Source organism: Plectropomus leopardus, chromosome 12 (genome assembly GCF_008729295.1).
Source record: "Plectropomus leopardus isolate mb chromosome 12, YSFRI_Pleo_2.0, whole genome shotgun sequence".
Lineage (NCBI taxonomy): Eukaryota > Metazoa > Chordata > Actinopteri > Perciformes > Serranidae > Plectropomus > Plectropomus leopardus.
In genome coordinates this window covers 12,079,688-12,096,003 of record NC_056474.1, presented here as the reverse complement: position 1 = coordinate 12,096,003, position 16,316 = coordinate 12,079,688, and the positions used below count along the sequence as shown (strand labels likewise).

The window sequence follows — 16,316 nt, the reverse complement described above, 5'->3', positions numbered from 1 at the left end:
AAATCGGCTTGATCTCTTTAAAAAACATGAAAAGAAAGCAGTTATCAACTAAGCATAAGCATAAGCAAGAAATTAGTAAAAGGTCGCAAGAATGTAACCTGAAATAAGCAAAAAAGAAAGAGTAACAGAACAAAAACAAACAATGACCTGAAATGCTAAAATGAGATAAAAATGAAAATAATAATACAAATGAAAAGCATTAAAAACAAATGCATATTTTTTCCCGTAACCTAATTCTTAATATTTAATCATAATAATTATAAATTGTTTCTTGATATTTTTCCCAGTTAATGATCCTCTCCCTCTCTCTTGATTTTTTTAAAATCCAGTATTCAGGATTTTTCATCACCTTACATTTTTTTTGCAATTTGCAGGATATTTCATGCCGAGTTCAAAGCAATCAAAGCAATTTACACTTTTCAAAGGTTTAAATACTTGAATGCTTGTTAAAAGTTGCCTGAACGCTGTACCAGACAAATGATGTCGATCAAGTTTCAAATGATTAGTTTTCTCATAATTTAAACTTTACAATATGGTTTTTTTAGGTCTCTGTGGGCAGTGGTGGATGAAGTACCTGAGAGCCATACTTAAATAAAAGTACAGATATTTTACCAGAAAATGACTTTGGTAGAAATTAAAGAAGATTACTTGAGTTTAAGTCTTGAAGTATCAGATGCTTACTGTCTAAATCTAAAAAGTAATTTTATATTAAATGTATTTAAGTATTGAAAGTAAAAGTACAAGTAAATCCTATTATCAAAAAAAGCAAGCAGTCAGACTTTTGAGAATTAAACAAATCTTAACATACACTACCTTAAAAACGGAATATACATATCACTTGAAGAAAAATAAGGTATTTTTCCCATAGTTTAAGGCATTTAAAGAACAAAATCCACTTTTCCTTTCCTCATAATATAATATTTGTCCTTTTTTTCACCCTCTTCTTTCCCCTTCCTTATTTTGTAGTAACTAATTCTCGTAGGGGAAATGCAGTAGAATAAAAATACACATTTTATTCAGGAAATGTGCAGTAAAACTGAAAGTTGACAAAAATATAAAAACTCATGCAAAGGATAGATACAACCAGAAATATTTCAGTATACTGCAACAAAGTGTTATTGCTTCGTTACATTACACCACTGCCTGTAGGGGGGTGGCGGGAGGAAGTGTCCGTCTGCGTGTGAGGTTGAGGGTGAGAACAAATGGAGACAGGCAGGGAGGAGGAGGCCGTGCAGAGGGGAGGTAGAGCTGAAGGGGGAGGGAACAAGGGAGCCAGCCCTGGCGGCGCAGTGGGAGGACTATCCCATGCCAGGACTTGTGGCGGCTGCAGCGGCAGCCCGGACTGGAGGAAGTGTGCAGGGGGGCTGAGCAGCAGCAGCAGCGACGGTTCAGAAACGGAGCAAAACGCTTCCATTTTATCACCGACAGCCACAGAAAAGGCCGAGGAGAGCACCAGGTCCAGCTGAGAGCACATTCCTGCAGAGGAAAATGAGCCTCCCAGCCTGCACTAAGCCTGTATGACGGGCTGAGGGCTCTTTGATCAGGACTTTACCCCAACTCTTTCTGTCTCTGCAGCTCTGACTGACAAAGAGGACAGGAAAAAAAAGAAGAATCAAAGTTTTTTTTTAAAGGTAAGGCACTGTGTCTGAACTTTTCCACGGTCAATCATTAGCAGGGAGGGTTTGTAAAGTTGGCCTGGTCACTACTTTAAAGCAGGATTAGACCTCCACACACTGTAGTGCCCTTTTCCCCCTTCTCTGTAGCTCTTTGCTCAGTCACATTTCATTGAGTTTGCTCATTTATTCAAAGTGCAAAACAGGGCACTGCTCTCTGTATTTACTTTGGCTCTGAGTGTGTGTGTGTGTGTGTGTGTGAGAGAGAGTGTGTGTGTTTGTGCTCCTCCAGCAGCACTCTGAGGACAGAGAAGGGACTCATTCAAACTGCCCCAGCCCTGATCTTGTGATTTTTTTTCTTTTCAATGTGAAAGAGTATTATTTAGAGCTCCCTAAAGCTTGGCTTGAACTCTTTGGGTCTTTTTAGCTTTTTAAACATCTTCCTCAATGAATTGTGTTTTGCAGTGGCTATAATTTGGGGTTCCTCGCTGCTGTGGGCTCTGGTGTACTGGAGACCTTTTTATAATGTGAAACATATGGGGCCATTCTTGTGGAATACTTGTACCCAGTAGTCTACAGAGAAAAGAAACCCTTTGTTGACTGATTGGACTCTTCAGACGGTGGATAAATGATGGAGACAATCAGAAGGCTTTTTTTGTGTCTTTGAGCTACAGCTGCTGCGTGGTATTTGCGGCCCTGGGGCGATGCTTCTCAGGCAGCCATTGTTGATGACATGTACAAGCGTCCTTACATCACAACAGCTACAGCCCTCTCTTCACCTGAATATCAGCCCCTCCCTTGCTTGGAAATCACACACCTGCGTTTACACCCTCCTGCGCACCTTTCTTCCATGCAACATAAACCATGCAGGTTGTTCAGAACATTTTGCAGGGTAAACTCTTTCAAGATTGGCTTTAATTACAGACCCAGCGAGACAGGAGAAACATTTTTGAACTGGCAATTACAGCTTTTGTCGGTGGTTCTATTTTGAGGTCAGAGTCGTATGAACAATATCTTGCCCCGCAAGGCGAATAGAAATGTGTAAGAAGCCCAAAGTGTCAGGCGGTAATTACAAAGGGCTGGCAGGGCGACAGATGAATGGAGATCCTGATAGTGAGATTTGGACAGGTGGATTGGTTGGCACAGGGTTGGGGTTTTGTGTACTGTAAGCAGAACACTGTGATCTAACCCTGGGAGGAACAGCATGGGACGGAGCGCTGGGGCATTTCACTTTGTCACAGCAGTGCCACGGCCACTTGGCTGACATGTGTAAGCCATTAAAAGGAGAGAAGGAGACCTGGAGAAGGGAGGAGAATGGAGGCAATAAAGGGGAAAGAACGGCAAGAAAGAGAGATGGAGGGAATGAGGGAGAGTGGGAACATAGCCTAATCCATTTTGGAACGCATTCCACTATGACCTTGGGATAGAAAACGGTAATTAGGGAGTACTTTAGGAGCCTTAAGGGTGCACAGATTTGCCCAGGGCTGTCATTTTTATTCCCTTCAACATATCTTGTGAAAATGTGGCACAAATACACGTTAGAGTTCCAGGGTTGCTAAATAAACTTGCTAAAAATACCCAGCTTCCCCCTCCTGTGGCTTTTTTTTCAATAGTTCTCATGGTTTTGTTTATTTCAGTTCTTCAGCAGTGAATGGGTGTCAAAGCCACAGCGTAAACATATAGAGCCCCCAACAGGAAAAGGCCAGAACAAACTGTGGCCTTGTCCCTCTCCGGGCCCTTCAACCAGCCTGTTATGTCACTGTGGACATGTTATCCCGCAGTATGAGGCGAGCGCTCGTGCCAAGTATGAATACAAGGCGTTTTGGAACAGTGGAGCTGATGGTATCAGGGTTATTAGGTGGCTATTAGATGTGAATGCTAAATACCAGCTGGAGGCTGTAGCCAGAGGACAACTGCAAGAAACAAATCTGTTCAGGTTGTGCAACTTCTGTCATATGATGGAGTGGTCAAAAGGCATGAATATTTCTTTTCATGTGCATAGAAAGAAAGCTAACAGGAAAAAAAATAGCTACTTTAAAGGAACAGTATGTAAGATTTAGAGTGATGAGGATTGAAAATTGCAACCAGCTGAAACTTCTCCCAGTTAGAATTCCTTCATCCATCCAAAGGTGAGACAGGCTGCTCAACCAGCACCTGCTAATGTGTACTCAGGTTTTTTTCTCAAGTATCTTAAGATTCAGATGTTCAGGATGTTTTTACCACCGCAGAGGTCTCTTCCTCTCCAAAACAAATAGATTTCAACTGGTAAATACACTGAATAAAGCAGTTTCATGTTTAAAAATCAGTGTTTTTCTGATGTTACTCATTGCAGAGGGGCAGCTGTCTACAATGGCTGATGCGAAATGGCAAATGGTCGTATCTAGAGCCAGTGTTTGGTTCGTTTGTTTTTCCGTAGAATCATGGCGGGGCAATATGGCGATCTGCTAAACATGGTGACATAAATGGCTCATTAAAGTAATGAAAACACGATTCTTATTTTCAGGTGATTGTACAGTAAAGAAAAATATCAGATTCATTGAACATGATTCACGAACTCCCGGAAAGGATTCTTGCAGTGTTCATTGTTACGGAGGTTTTTACTGGAGATATCTACAGAGGCCTCCTCCTCTCCAAAACAAACAGACCTGGTGATTTAAACCATTAAAAATCAGTGTTTCTCCAGTGCTGCTTGGTTCATCACAGAGGGTTGGCTCACTATGTTGACTACTGCAAAAGCGTAAAAGGCACGATTTAGAGCCAGTATCTGGGCTGTGCATTTTGGGTTACAGTAGAAAACATGATGGTGCAACATGACAAACTCCATGGACGAGGACCTGCTGGCTACGTAGGTGGAAACGTCTCTTTCTTAGGTAACAATAACACAACGATTCTTATTTTCAGATGACTATATCCTAAAGAAAATACACTTAATATATTACTGGCATTTCTCCTAATGAATTCCCCTAAATCCTACACGCTGGGCCTTTAAAGACATGCATAATGAATCTAAAGGTAACTGACAATAAAATCAGGTAAATAAAGAGAAATAAAGGTTAGCCAAATAAAAAGAATAAAGAGGTTAGCCAACTGACATAAAACCCACAAAGAAGCACAAAAGAAGCCAAAAATTGAATTACAGAATAAATCAGCTTGCAGCATTTCTCATGAATCATTCATGTGCATCGCTGCGCTCTGGGCTACAGTAGAGACGTGGCGGTGCAACATGGTGTAGGCTACACTGCGGAGGACCCGCTGCCTATGTCGATAAAAACCGGCTCATTCTAAGGTAACAAAAACATGATAATTCTTAATTTCAGGAGATTATACACTAAAGAAAACATACTTATTGTTATATTCCATATCTGCCAAAAGACCCCCCTCCAAAACCCTATACAATGAACCTTCAAAGTAAAAAAAGAAAAAAAAGAAAACATTTCCATTCAGCAGACCTCCCGCAGGCATCCAGACTTCCTGAAGCATTTATGGCACTTTAGGTGTTACTCACGTTTGCAGACAAACAGCTTAGCAGATCATTAATCTGTCCAGAGTCTCCTAAAAGAGACAGCAGTGTAATGTATGTGTAACTGCTTTTTCCATCGATACAAAACAGAGCCAGCTCCTACATGCAGCACTGGATGAGCTTTATCACCCCACCTTGAATTTAAACTCTAACTCAGCAGCACCGCAGTCTGTAGCAGAGAATGATCGCGTTGAGTTGGGGTATGGTGCTCTTTTTTCGTTTTTTATTTATCATACCAATGAGGGATATCATTGCTCCCATTTTTCATTTCAGACACGTAATTTCAGTTTAATGGAGCTATAAAAATATTTAAGCTGTCACAAAATGGAGGCCGCTGCCACCACATTTCAATCATAAACTAGAAGCCGGAGCCAACAGAAGCAATTCAGTTTGATTTCGGAGTGTGAATGGGTGGGTGGGGGGATGCCTTGATTGCTTTCATATGTGTGCCCGGATAATGTTCGTGGATATTTTTAGTTTTCTTAAAGTGACTAAAGACACTTTGTATGTCTTACTAATTTGCAACATATCCATTTAAATATGGATTAGTCAATTAGGTACATTTTGTTTCTTGTCTGAAAAAACTGACGATATGTAATGAAGTACTTTACTTAAGTTCAAAGTGCAGTGTTTTCTTTTAATGCCACTTTATACTTTTACTTCACTACATTTTATAGGGAAATATTGTACTTTTAACTTCACAACATTTATCAAACAGTGTTAATTACTTTTGAAATTTAGATTTTTGCATAAAAAAACATTTGAAGAGTTTATGAAGTATGTTTTGTTTCAAATGAAATTTCCCAAAAGTTCACACAAGTACACCACCTTAGTCAATAAATAAAATATCTGAATGATAGAAAATTAATTTGCAACAGATATAATAAAGTCTCTCTATTATTCTTATTCTTATTCTTATTTTATCTTTTTTGGTTTTACAGTTCTTTGTTTTGGGGGTGTTTTTTTTCCTTTTTAGATTTTTCTGCATTGGTTACTTATTCTTTTAATAGTTTAAGTACCTTTTTCGGATTATCCTATTTTTACTTCAATAACATTTTAAATGTAGGACTTTTACTTGTATTTTCACAGTGTGGTATTATTGCTAGCTAAGGAACTTCATAGTTCTTCTTCCAATGAATAAAACTCGACTAAGGTTTAGTTGTTGCAGCTTCTCTAATAAAGGACTTAAGGCTTATAGTAACCTGTGATGAGGACTTGTCATTTTTTTTGACATTTAAAAAAAATGACCTTGTCTTTTAAGGACCTCCCTTAACTTAAACTTGCTTTTTCTTTCCTTGTTTAAGACTCTCTCCTCTTTATTTCCTCCTCTAGTGGTTTGCACAAATATGTAAAAGCAATCTGCAGGACGATGGCCACACTGAAATCACTAATGGAAAACACAGTCGGGGAGCATGTACATGTAGCAACCAGCCTAATCAAATACAAACAAACTTTAGCGTAAATGGATTTGGTTGCTGTGGCTCAACCCCAGGCTCGGGAGAGTCTTTATTATTTGTGACAGACCAGCATGCAAAGTTTTTGCCAACTGTTGTGAACCACAGTGGACTCAAAAATGAAAACAACTATGAGGTCACATGAAGAGGCCATGATTTAACCCACAGACTCTGACTAACTGATGTCTGGATTTTCAGACGGTTCTCTTCTCAGTTTATGTCCTATTACATGATGTCGGCTTCTTTCATCTCGTGGTTCACCTGCTTGTACGAAATGGAAGATTCCATTCCAGGTGACGGGTGTGGCTCCTGAAATAGAAACAGGCTTCATCCCAGCACCTTAAAATGCCTTCCTGCTCTATTTTCCCTGCATTTCTTTTACGCACAAATGGAATGTGTGATTAATTTATTTTCAGCGTTGCTTGGGTAATTGAACGAAAGGCATTTGGAGCCGGTCCCAAGTGATGGTCATGCGTGTGTGAACGTGGCTGACAGCACCCATGCAGCCTAGTCAAGCTTTTACCTGCAGGGGTTGGTGCTGGGGGAGACAGACACACCCTAATCCCCCAACATCCTGACCTCAGTAAACCTGTCGCAGCATGTTCGCATTAGACCTGGCAACCCATTTTTTTTTCGAATCTCTCGGCCAAGCCCGCTCCTCTACCAGCCTTGCTCTCCCAGTGCCATGGGTGGGCTCAGGATTTGAGTTCCTTGGCACTGCTTATTCTGCCTTTGTGAGCTAATGCTGTGCCTCAAACCAGGAACAAAAGCAGTCAGTGCAAATTAAAGACCAATCATCTTTAGTGCGTGCTGGGGCAAGTCGCTCATGTTAGCTTGAATGATGAGTGGGAGATGTGAGAGGTCTAGTAGAAAAACGATGTTTGGTACTGCAGCGATGCGCATGAATGATTCATGAGAAATGCTGAATGTTGATTTATTGTATAATGTGATTTTTGGCTACTTTTTTGCATCTTAAAGGGTTTTATATGAGTTGGTTGAAACCTGTCTTAGAAAAACCTGCCAATATATAATGTAATAAGTATCTTTTCTTTGGAGTATTATCACCTAAAAATGGTCGTGTTTTTGTTACCTTAGAATGAGCCACTTAACCACATAGGAAGCTGGTTTTGTCCACAGAGTCTGCCATGTTCCTCCGCTAAGCACAGACAAACCAAAGAATGGCTCCAGATTTGGGGTCCACATCTTATAGGCCAGGCCCATTGTTTGGGTCGATATTTGGCATTTTGCCGATTATCAGTAGGCATTTTATTTTAAGGAGCACTGATAAAATTAGTTAATTAAAAAATGCAAAATAAGTGTCAGCCTGGTAGGAAATTTTACTTTGTAAAACCTCAGGAAGCCATTTTTAATTATTATTATTATTTTTTCTAAAAATTTCACTTGATTTTATCAAAAAAGTTGCTGGGAACTTGCTATATATGATGTTGAAAGTCTCAGTTTTGATTAAACATTTGCCAAAGGCATTAAACAAGGTTTTAATCGGTATTGGTATCGGCCCTGAAAAATTAATAATAATAGTTCGACCCCACTCCACATGGGGCCTTTTATGTTTCCTCGGCATTCACAACAGTAGGCTAAGTAGGCAGCGAACCACACAGAGTAGGAAAAACACTGATTTTTAATGTGATACCATTTGTTTTGGGGTTTTTTTTAGTATTTTTACCAGTTTAAATCACCAGTTATGTTTGTTTTGGAGTGGAAGAGACCTCTGTGAATAAATTCTGCGGTGAAAACTTCCTGAACGTCTCATCAGAGAAAAAAGGTGAGCGCACATTAGCATGTGCTAAGTTAGCGGCCAGCCTGCGACAAAAAAGTGAAGGGGAAACTTTGATTTGTGATGAGAAACTGCTCCATTCAGTATTTTTACCACTTTTAACCACCTGGTCCGTCTGTCATGGAGAAAAGGAGACCTCTGCGGATCAACACCCGGTGAGAGCCTCCTGAACAATAACACTGAAGGAATCCTAACTGGGAGTTAACGCGGCACAGTTCAGCTGGTTTTAATCTGCAGTCCTCACCGCTAGAGGCCGCCAAATCTAACATACTTCTTGTTGGGCTATCGACCTTATTAACTCTCTTGAAAAAAGTTAGATAAGAACGTTGATATCACTCTCATGTCTGTCCGTTAAATTTGAAGCCATCATGAACAGGTAGTTAGCTTAGTGTAGCATAAAAAAGTGGGGCGAGGTTAGCTTAGCTTAGCATAAAAAGTTGGACCAGGGTAAAACAGCTAGCTCTGTCCAAAGATAATAAATTGTTAAGAAAACAGGCCACAGGCAGTAACAGTAACTTAATTTTATTTCAGACTAACATTAAGTGGTATCAGTGTTTTCATCTCTCTGCAAGAAAGCAAGTATTTCCCAAAATGTCAAAAATGTCAAGAATTTTGTTAAAACGGGTCTTTTTACACTAAATTAATTAACGTTTTCAACACTCGGGGTCGCATGGAGGTTAAGTGTTGGTTTGATATCCTTCCCAGCTCTAGTTAGCACAGTACTTTGACACTTCTAATACTTCACTAAGCCTTCTTTCCATGCCTCTGCCCTGGAGATACACAGAGCCTAAGTACTGGCCGACCTGTTCATTAATTTCCCATTAGTCAACAGTTTTTCCTCTGAGTCTCAGGGGAAATAGACTAACCCGCCATGAGTTCCAACAATCCCCCGAGGACCTCTTCCCCCCACTGCTCCCACCACCTCCACCAACACACACACACAATCACAAACCCAGCCCCGTTTCCCCGAGTGATGACCTCTTCACACACATGGCCTCTTTCATTCCGCTCTGAGGGTTGGTTTAAGCCGTGGCTGCACTGTCCCTGGTTTATGGCTCCCTCCCTGGCCCCCTTCAAAGTGTTGGGCTGTAGCCTGCAGTCATGGTAGACTTAATTGACGGACGCATTCTTGACTGTGGATCATTTATTCACAACAAACAAGTGGGGTCATTCAAGAAGGATGATGATATCTTTGGCAGCTTTAGGAAAGTGTTTCTGTCTGTGAGGGAGTGTGTTTGTGTAAAATCTGAAACATGTATAAACTTCTATTGATCAGTTATCTCTTACAAATGCAATACCTTAGTATAGATCAGTTCTTCTTCAAGTCATAGACATACGGCCTAATTCAGGCTCACTTCAAAGGTCAGATTTGGTTTTGTTTGCTTTATTGACAACAAATCAATACATCTATTAGAGATGTCCTGAAAAGCCTTCCAGCTTTTGAGAGAGAGATGACATCAGTCGATGCAGCTAGAATAATTTTGCAGATTTATGACACACTTCAAGCCTGTCGCATCTGGTCAGACTTTCCCATTTTCAGTAGTACTGGACTACTAATGACTGACGTTAGATGAGAGTGAGTTGGGGTCCAAATGCTGATTATGATGTTGATTACCTTGATAGTGATCTAAGCTTCGAAGCTGTAAGCACTCAGATCATCCCTGATATTTATAGAAACACAATAAGTATAGATAAAAAGAGAAAGGTAATAGAAAAATAAAAGAGTATATAAATAAAAATAACTATCAGAAAACATGAAAGAGGGCTAGGTGATATGGAAAAATGGCATGGTATATATATGTATATGTATAAAGATTTTTTTTTTTACCAAATACCTAAAAAAAACAATATTGCAACAATATTGTAGAATGGACTATTGGTGCTGTTACAAAATATTTACATAATGATTTTTTTTTTCTATCACTTATTTTTTATTGTGTAATGAGCCTTTTGATATATAATAATCACTTATGTGAATATAAAGGCTAAGTAGGTAAAGGCCAATAGCAATACAACTTGAAGAGTCTGGCATGTTCAGAAAATTACTTCACTTAACTGTAATGCTGCCTTTAAAAACAGGAAAAGACAACACTTACAACATTACAATATCCAGAATCTAAGACAATATCTAGTCTCATATATCAATATAATATCAACATACTGCTCAGCCCCAATATGAAATATACAAGAGCAAGCAATTCAGTTGAGTTTTTTATAGCCCAATATAACAAACCCAAATCTGCCTCAGATGCTTTACAACATACGACATCGTCTGTCCTTGGACCCTGACAGCGGATAAGGAGCCCCCCCTCCTAAAAAACTCTTTAACAGGGATTAAACAGTTAATCTCAAAACTACAAGCCAAGCAGTACACACATACAGTACCCACAGTGTTGTATTGTCACAAGTGAAGTGACATAGTTGTGTGATTGGTAGCCTTAAAGTATTGTACTTTATATGATACATCCACTATAACTTTGTACACCAAAATAATATATTATATGATCAAGAAATGATACTTTTACTTTACTATACTCTATATAAAATATAGACATATATCATACATAATGTAATAAAACAGTAACATATAGTATAGTAAAGCAATAAAGCATACAATATACAATATAATGCAGTAAAGTATGACTATAGCATAATATGGCATACAGAATAAATATAATATATAATACAATGTAATACATTTTCCGTATATTTTGCAATAAACTAGTTAAACAATATGTAAGATTTTCAGATTCAGATACAGACAACTTTATAAATTGCTCCAGGGGCAATTTGTTTGAACAATTTGCTTTGTACACATACAGTAACATTTAGACAGATAAATAGAGAAGTATTATTATAAGTATATAAGTATTAAAGAAAGAATGAAAATATGGCACAGAATTCAGCAGAATAAAGGAATCTATAAATAGAATACAAAAACAATAAAAAAATAAAATATACAAAGAATTTAAGAGGCGAATCGCAGAGATAATAAAAGTTTTGGAGTGGCAGTTAGTCTCACAGGCAGGTAAAATGTAACGATGTCCTGAGGGCGACAGAGAAAGTTCACCTGCAAGAACGTGTCCAGAGGAAGCTAAAATGTCTGTCGCTTTCTGGCGGATCTTTTGATTGCAAAAAGTGTCCCTGTGTGTCACTCCTGTGATGTTGGAGCAGATTTTAACAATGCTTTTTAGACTGTCTCTGTCTTTTAATGTGAGGCTGTTTTTTTCCGGAATAAAAAATAGATAAAAATGAGGAAAATTCCAGCAATAGTAAACTTCTTTATTCCATAAATTACCAGGAGATCGTCAAAAACGTTTTAATTTCCTAGAACCTAAAATGACCCCATAAATTAACTTGCTTCACCCGACCAGCAGTCAACAAAAATTTGGCAAGTTCACTCAGTAGAAAAAAATGATTACTTTGTTTATTGGTTCATCCACTAATATTGTCAGCGCTGGTGATGGTCACAGACAGCACTTTGTTATTCTGCGGCTGACAGCCGGCTCAGAGCATACAGAGATGACTAGATAAGAAAATAAGGGATCTGTCTGTGGATGCGGTGGGGTGAGACAGGCTCTCTCCAGACCACCGCTGCAGGAAGTGCATGGCCATGAGGTCACAGGGACACGCCATCACTCAGGGATTTACAGCAACTGGTTCTAACCGGAATTCTTTGAAAGTTTTTTTTGTCTTTGTCTTTGTTGCTCGGACTGACATTGGGAACTAGATTGCTGGTGTTCAATCTTTTGATACCACAGCTCTGTATCTCCTTTTGGAGTAGAGATGAGTAGCAATCATGTCAAAAGCCCTTGATATATTGCCTCGTTTCATCCAGTACAGTGTTTGTGACTCACGCTGTTGACCGTTTCTGTGTAAACAAGACACCCTCTGTCATACAATCTGGAATTGAGGTCAATCTCTAAAGATATCTGCGGCAAACTTGGACACAATGACTAAATTGGAGGACTTTGACCATCAAATATTGACTCGAGCAAAGTCACCAGCTTTAAATGGGAATGGTGTGAGGTTATTGAGCCACCTCTGTCTCTGCTTTTCACCAGGAAGTCCCAAGAATCAGGATGGAGGAGGGATATGAACTCGACCTGACGTACATCACAGAGCGCATCATCGCGGTGTCCTTCCCCCGGGGGTGCACAGAGGAGATCTACTCTCACAACCTGAAGGATGTCACGCGAATGCTCAAGTCCAAGCATGCAGATAATTACCTGGTCAGTGGTCGTATGTGGGCTGCTCGCTGTCTAACCTTAAAATGAGCTGAGGTGTCAAAGTGCAAACTGTATTGATGTCAGCGCTGACAGGCTTTTCATGGGATATTGACATGAGAGAGATGATCTCAGTTTGTCTTTCACTAATGTAAGAATCTGTAAGAGAAAACATTTAAAGTCATGAGCTTTGTTGTGTGTTCTCTTTAGATTATCAACCTTTCAGAGAAAAGACATGATCTCACAAAAATGAACCCTAAGGTAAGTTCACTGTGTCATTAATAAAATAAGCTTAGAAGTTAATAAATCTTAGCATAATGAACACAGATGGAATTCATATTAACTGAAAAAATAGACCTCTGTTCATTCTCTTTGAAACGATATAATATTAATTGGTAACGCATATTTTTATAGAGTGTTTATGTGTGTGATTACAGTGAGTAATGTGTTTTCAGACTCTAGATACAGGCTGGCCGGACATGCATGCTCCACCTCTGGATAAGATCTGCACCATCTGTAAGGCCATGGAGAGCTGGCTTAATGCTGACGCCCTTCATGTGGCGGTTATACACTGCAGGGTGAGCATCTACGGATTGTGTCATATCAGCTGTGTCTCAGTTTTGCTTAAATAATTTAGCAAATACTCCAGATTTAACTACATTTTAATTATTTGTCATTCTGCATTTCTGAAATTCTTTTTTATTTTGTTGAAACCCATGAAAACTTCAGTTCAGTTTGTATAAGCACACATTCTCAAAAGGGCTTTGGTTTCTCCAGATATCCTTTACTGCAGTAGAACAAAGCATATTTTTCATAATTTTAACCATCATAAAATGGATGATTGCAACAAACATATTTTGCACAGCAAAATATAGAAAAAAATTAATTTAGCAAATGAACAATAAAACCAGTGCGTTAAAGCAAAATGTGTAAATTGAGGAGTAAAATGCATTTTTTCATGTTAATGTCTAAAAATATGCAAAAATACACTCACTTTAAATGTTTTAAACTCCATTAAACCGTATTAAATTCAGGATTTCAAAATGTATCTCCCCTTATAAAGTCTTGAGTCTCATGACTTGAAGTCGACTCAGACTTGAGTCACAAATTTGATGACTTTAGACTTGATTTGACAAAATCAAAAAGGAGTTACAACTCATGTCCATACTCTCCATTTATTCTCTGCATAATTTTCTACAGCGTATAAAATACAAACACCATTCCAATCATGCCTTTTTTCAGACTTTAAAAAGTGGAGGGATCCAATCAGGCCTTGTTAAAAAAAAGCACCCCATGTATTACACTCCTGGATAAAGATTTTTGTCACGTAAAATAAACAGTGATGTTCAAACCTGACAGAAAATAGTGTGTTTATGTATGGTCCGGTCATTCACAATAGGAAAAATTACTGAGAAAAAAGTATTTGGTGCCTTTTAAATCGACTCAAGTGCTGCCTGTGTACTGAACCATCTCCTGTCCTCTCTTGTCTCTTCAGGGCGGCAAGGGTCGAATCGGTGTCGTCATCTCATCCTTTGTGCATTTCACTGACGTATCAGCCAGGTAACCACCGCTTTGTGTCACATTCCCCATGTTAGGTTACGATAAATGTTTGCTCTGAAGTCAGGATTGATCATAATACGAGTGCACCCACTCGCAGCTGGCAGCGAACAATGTCAACAACAACCCACATCAGTTCGTGAAGACTCATTTCGTAGACCACAAGAAAGTCATCGCCTAACCAAGGCTGATTTATTTACCTGCTTTAATTTGAGTCAAGGTGATTCAGAGAGTGAGTCAAAGAAAAGCCCCCTCGTTCACATTCAAAGGAAAACCACAAAGTTTAAGCCATGAATCACCCCATATTGAGTTGCATGAATCAACTTCGAAACACGTTAGTTACGGTAATAGCTTCTGGCCACAGTATCAAATTCAAGAAATCTATTCAACGTGAGGAAAACTGATTCTGATTTTCAAATCATTGTCATTATCTACGCCCCAGAGTAAAGAGATGCGGGAACATTAGGAGAGTCAGGCTGGTGTTATGCCACTATGTAGCTCCTTTCTGCACACAGCAGTCATTGTGGCACGAGCACTCATCAGCCTTCGATTTAGCCTCCGCCGTGCAAAGCGTTTGCGTCCCGCTGAGGAAAATGGGGTCGGTAAGGCAAATGTGAAAGACAAAAAGAGGTAGAGGAAGAGATAGAAAACAATAAGGTAGATTTACAATGGAACAGATTCATGTGGGGGAGCAGAGGGAGAGGGCCGGCGAGAGAGAAACAGAGCTGCGGTGAAAAGGCTCCGGAGCCTGTTGGTTTTAGGTCTGTCTGAATAGCAGAGCTGTGCACACACTCTGGCCTCTCTCTGTCCTCCTCTCCCCCTCCGTGTTTACTTAAGGCTGGCATTCTCTTCCTCTCTGCTGGAATCCCCTGTCTCTCCGCTTACTTTCACCCGTGTCCATTATGCATGTGTATGCATGTGTGTGTGTTGTCCTAATTTAAGTTAGGGTTAACACCATTCAATTATAGAGGAGCAGAGTGTAATCTCTCTCTTGAGTCATAATTACCTAAAGTGTTTAATGGGTCTCACTGTCTCCCTCAAAGTGCTGATCAGGCGTTGGACCGCTTTGCGATGAGGAAATACTACGATGATAAGGTCTCAGCTCTGATGACACCTTCGCAGAAACGGTAAGACCCAAAACTTGAACACGCCCTTCTGTTTGGCAACATGCGTCTGTCCGTGTGTTGTTTGACTGGTGCTGTGTTGACCTACATCCAAACACATTCATGTCCCAGACCCACCTGATTCAATACTAAACTTTATATGTCTTCCTGCTGCTGTTTGTCTATTTTATCCACGGAAAAGCCTGTAAATGTGTTTGATTGTGATATGAATGGGAAACGGTCTCTTGGTGTAATCTTAACCCAGTGAATCACCATTGCTCACAGTGACCGCTCTTACGCAGAACTGGTTTCTCTGATTTGTTTTGTTCCAGTTCCTCCGATTTGTTTTGTCCCCAAGTTTTTTTGATGTAAACATTTAGCAATTCAGTTCAATTCATTTTAATTCAATTCAGTTCAGTTCAGTTCAGTTCAATTCAGTTCAATTTAATTCAATGCCGTTTAATTCCGTTAAGTTCGATTCAAGTCGTTTACGTTTAATATAGTTTGGTTTAATTCAGTTTTTGTCACTTCAGTTTATTTCGGTTCAACAAATGGAGCATTAAATGTGGAACATAAAAGGAAAACAGCAAAAATTAAAAACACAATCAACAACAGTACAGTAACAAAGACTGTAAACAACAACAGCAAAGACATCGAATTGGCGGAGTGAAATGAGTAAAAAAGTGCGAATAGTGAAGTATGCAAAGTTCAACAATAAGAGGTGGACAATTAAACAGACCGCACTTACGAGCTGCTAGTCGCTGCCATTACTTATAATACTATGCCAGCAATTACAACATGGACAGAGAAGCCCACATTAGTATAGATGATATGAAATTTCTCAATGCCACTACGGATTTGATACCTGAGTTTCGGTACCAAAACCAAGATAAAACTTTTTGCAATGAGGAATATGAACACTTTAATGATAGAAGCCAAACTTCCCAAATGTTAAATGTTGTCTAAAAGGCATTGACATTAACATTTTTGGAAATATGCTTATTTCCTTAGCTACCGCTAGATAAGACAGATGGATGCCACTCTCATG

The 16,316-nt window shown here is 39.3% G+C and overlaps 1 protein-coding gene across 3 annotated transcripts in view; it reads left to right on the top strand.

Annotated features, from left to right (window-relative positions):
• Positions 1-1,322: 1,322 nt before the first annotated feature.
• LOC121951415 (tensin-3-like) overlaps positions 1,323-16,316 on the top strand; it is a 44,790-nt gene continuing 29,796 nt past the window's right edge. For all 3 annotated transcript variants that reach the window (XM_042497735.1, XM_042497733.1, XM_042497734.1), the window contains exons 1-6: positions 1,323-1,631; positions 12,447-12,614; positions 12,819-12,869; positions 13,064-13,186; positions 14,104-14,168; positions 15,209-15,292. In XM_042497735.1, coding sequence (XP_042353669.1) covers positions 12,465-12,614; positions 12,819-12,869; positions 13,064-13,186; positions 14,104-14,168; positions 15,209-15,292 — 473 coding nt within the window. In that variant the 5' untranslated portion in view covers positions 1,323-1,631; positions 12,447-12,464. The remainder of the gene's footprint in view (positions 1,632-12,446; positions 12,615-12,818; positions 12,870-13,063; positions 13,187-14,103; positions 14,169-15,208; positions 15,293-16,316) is intronic.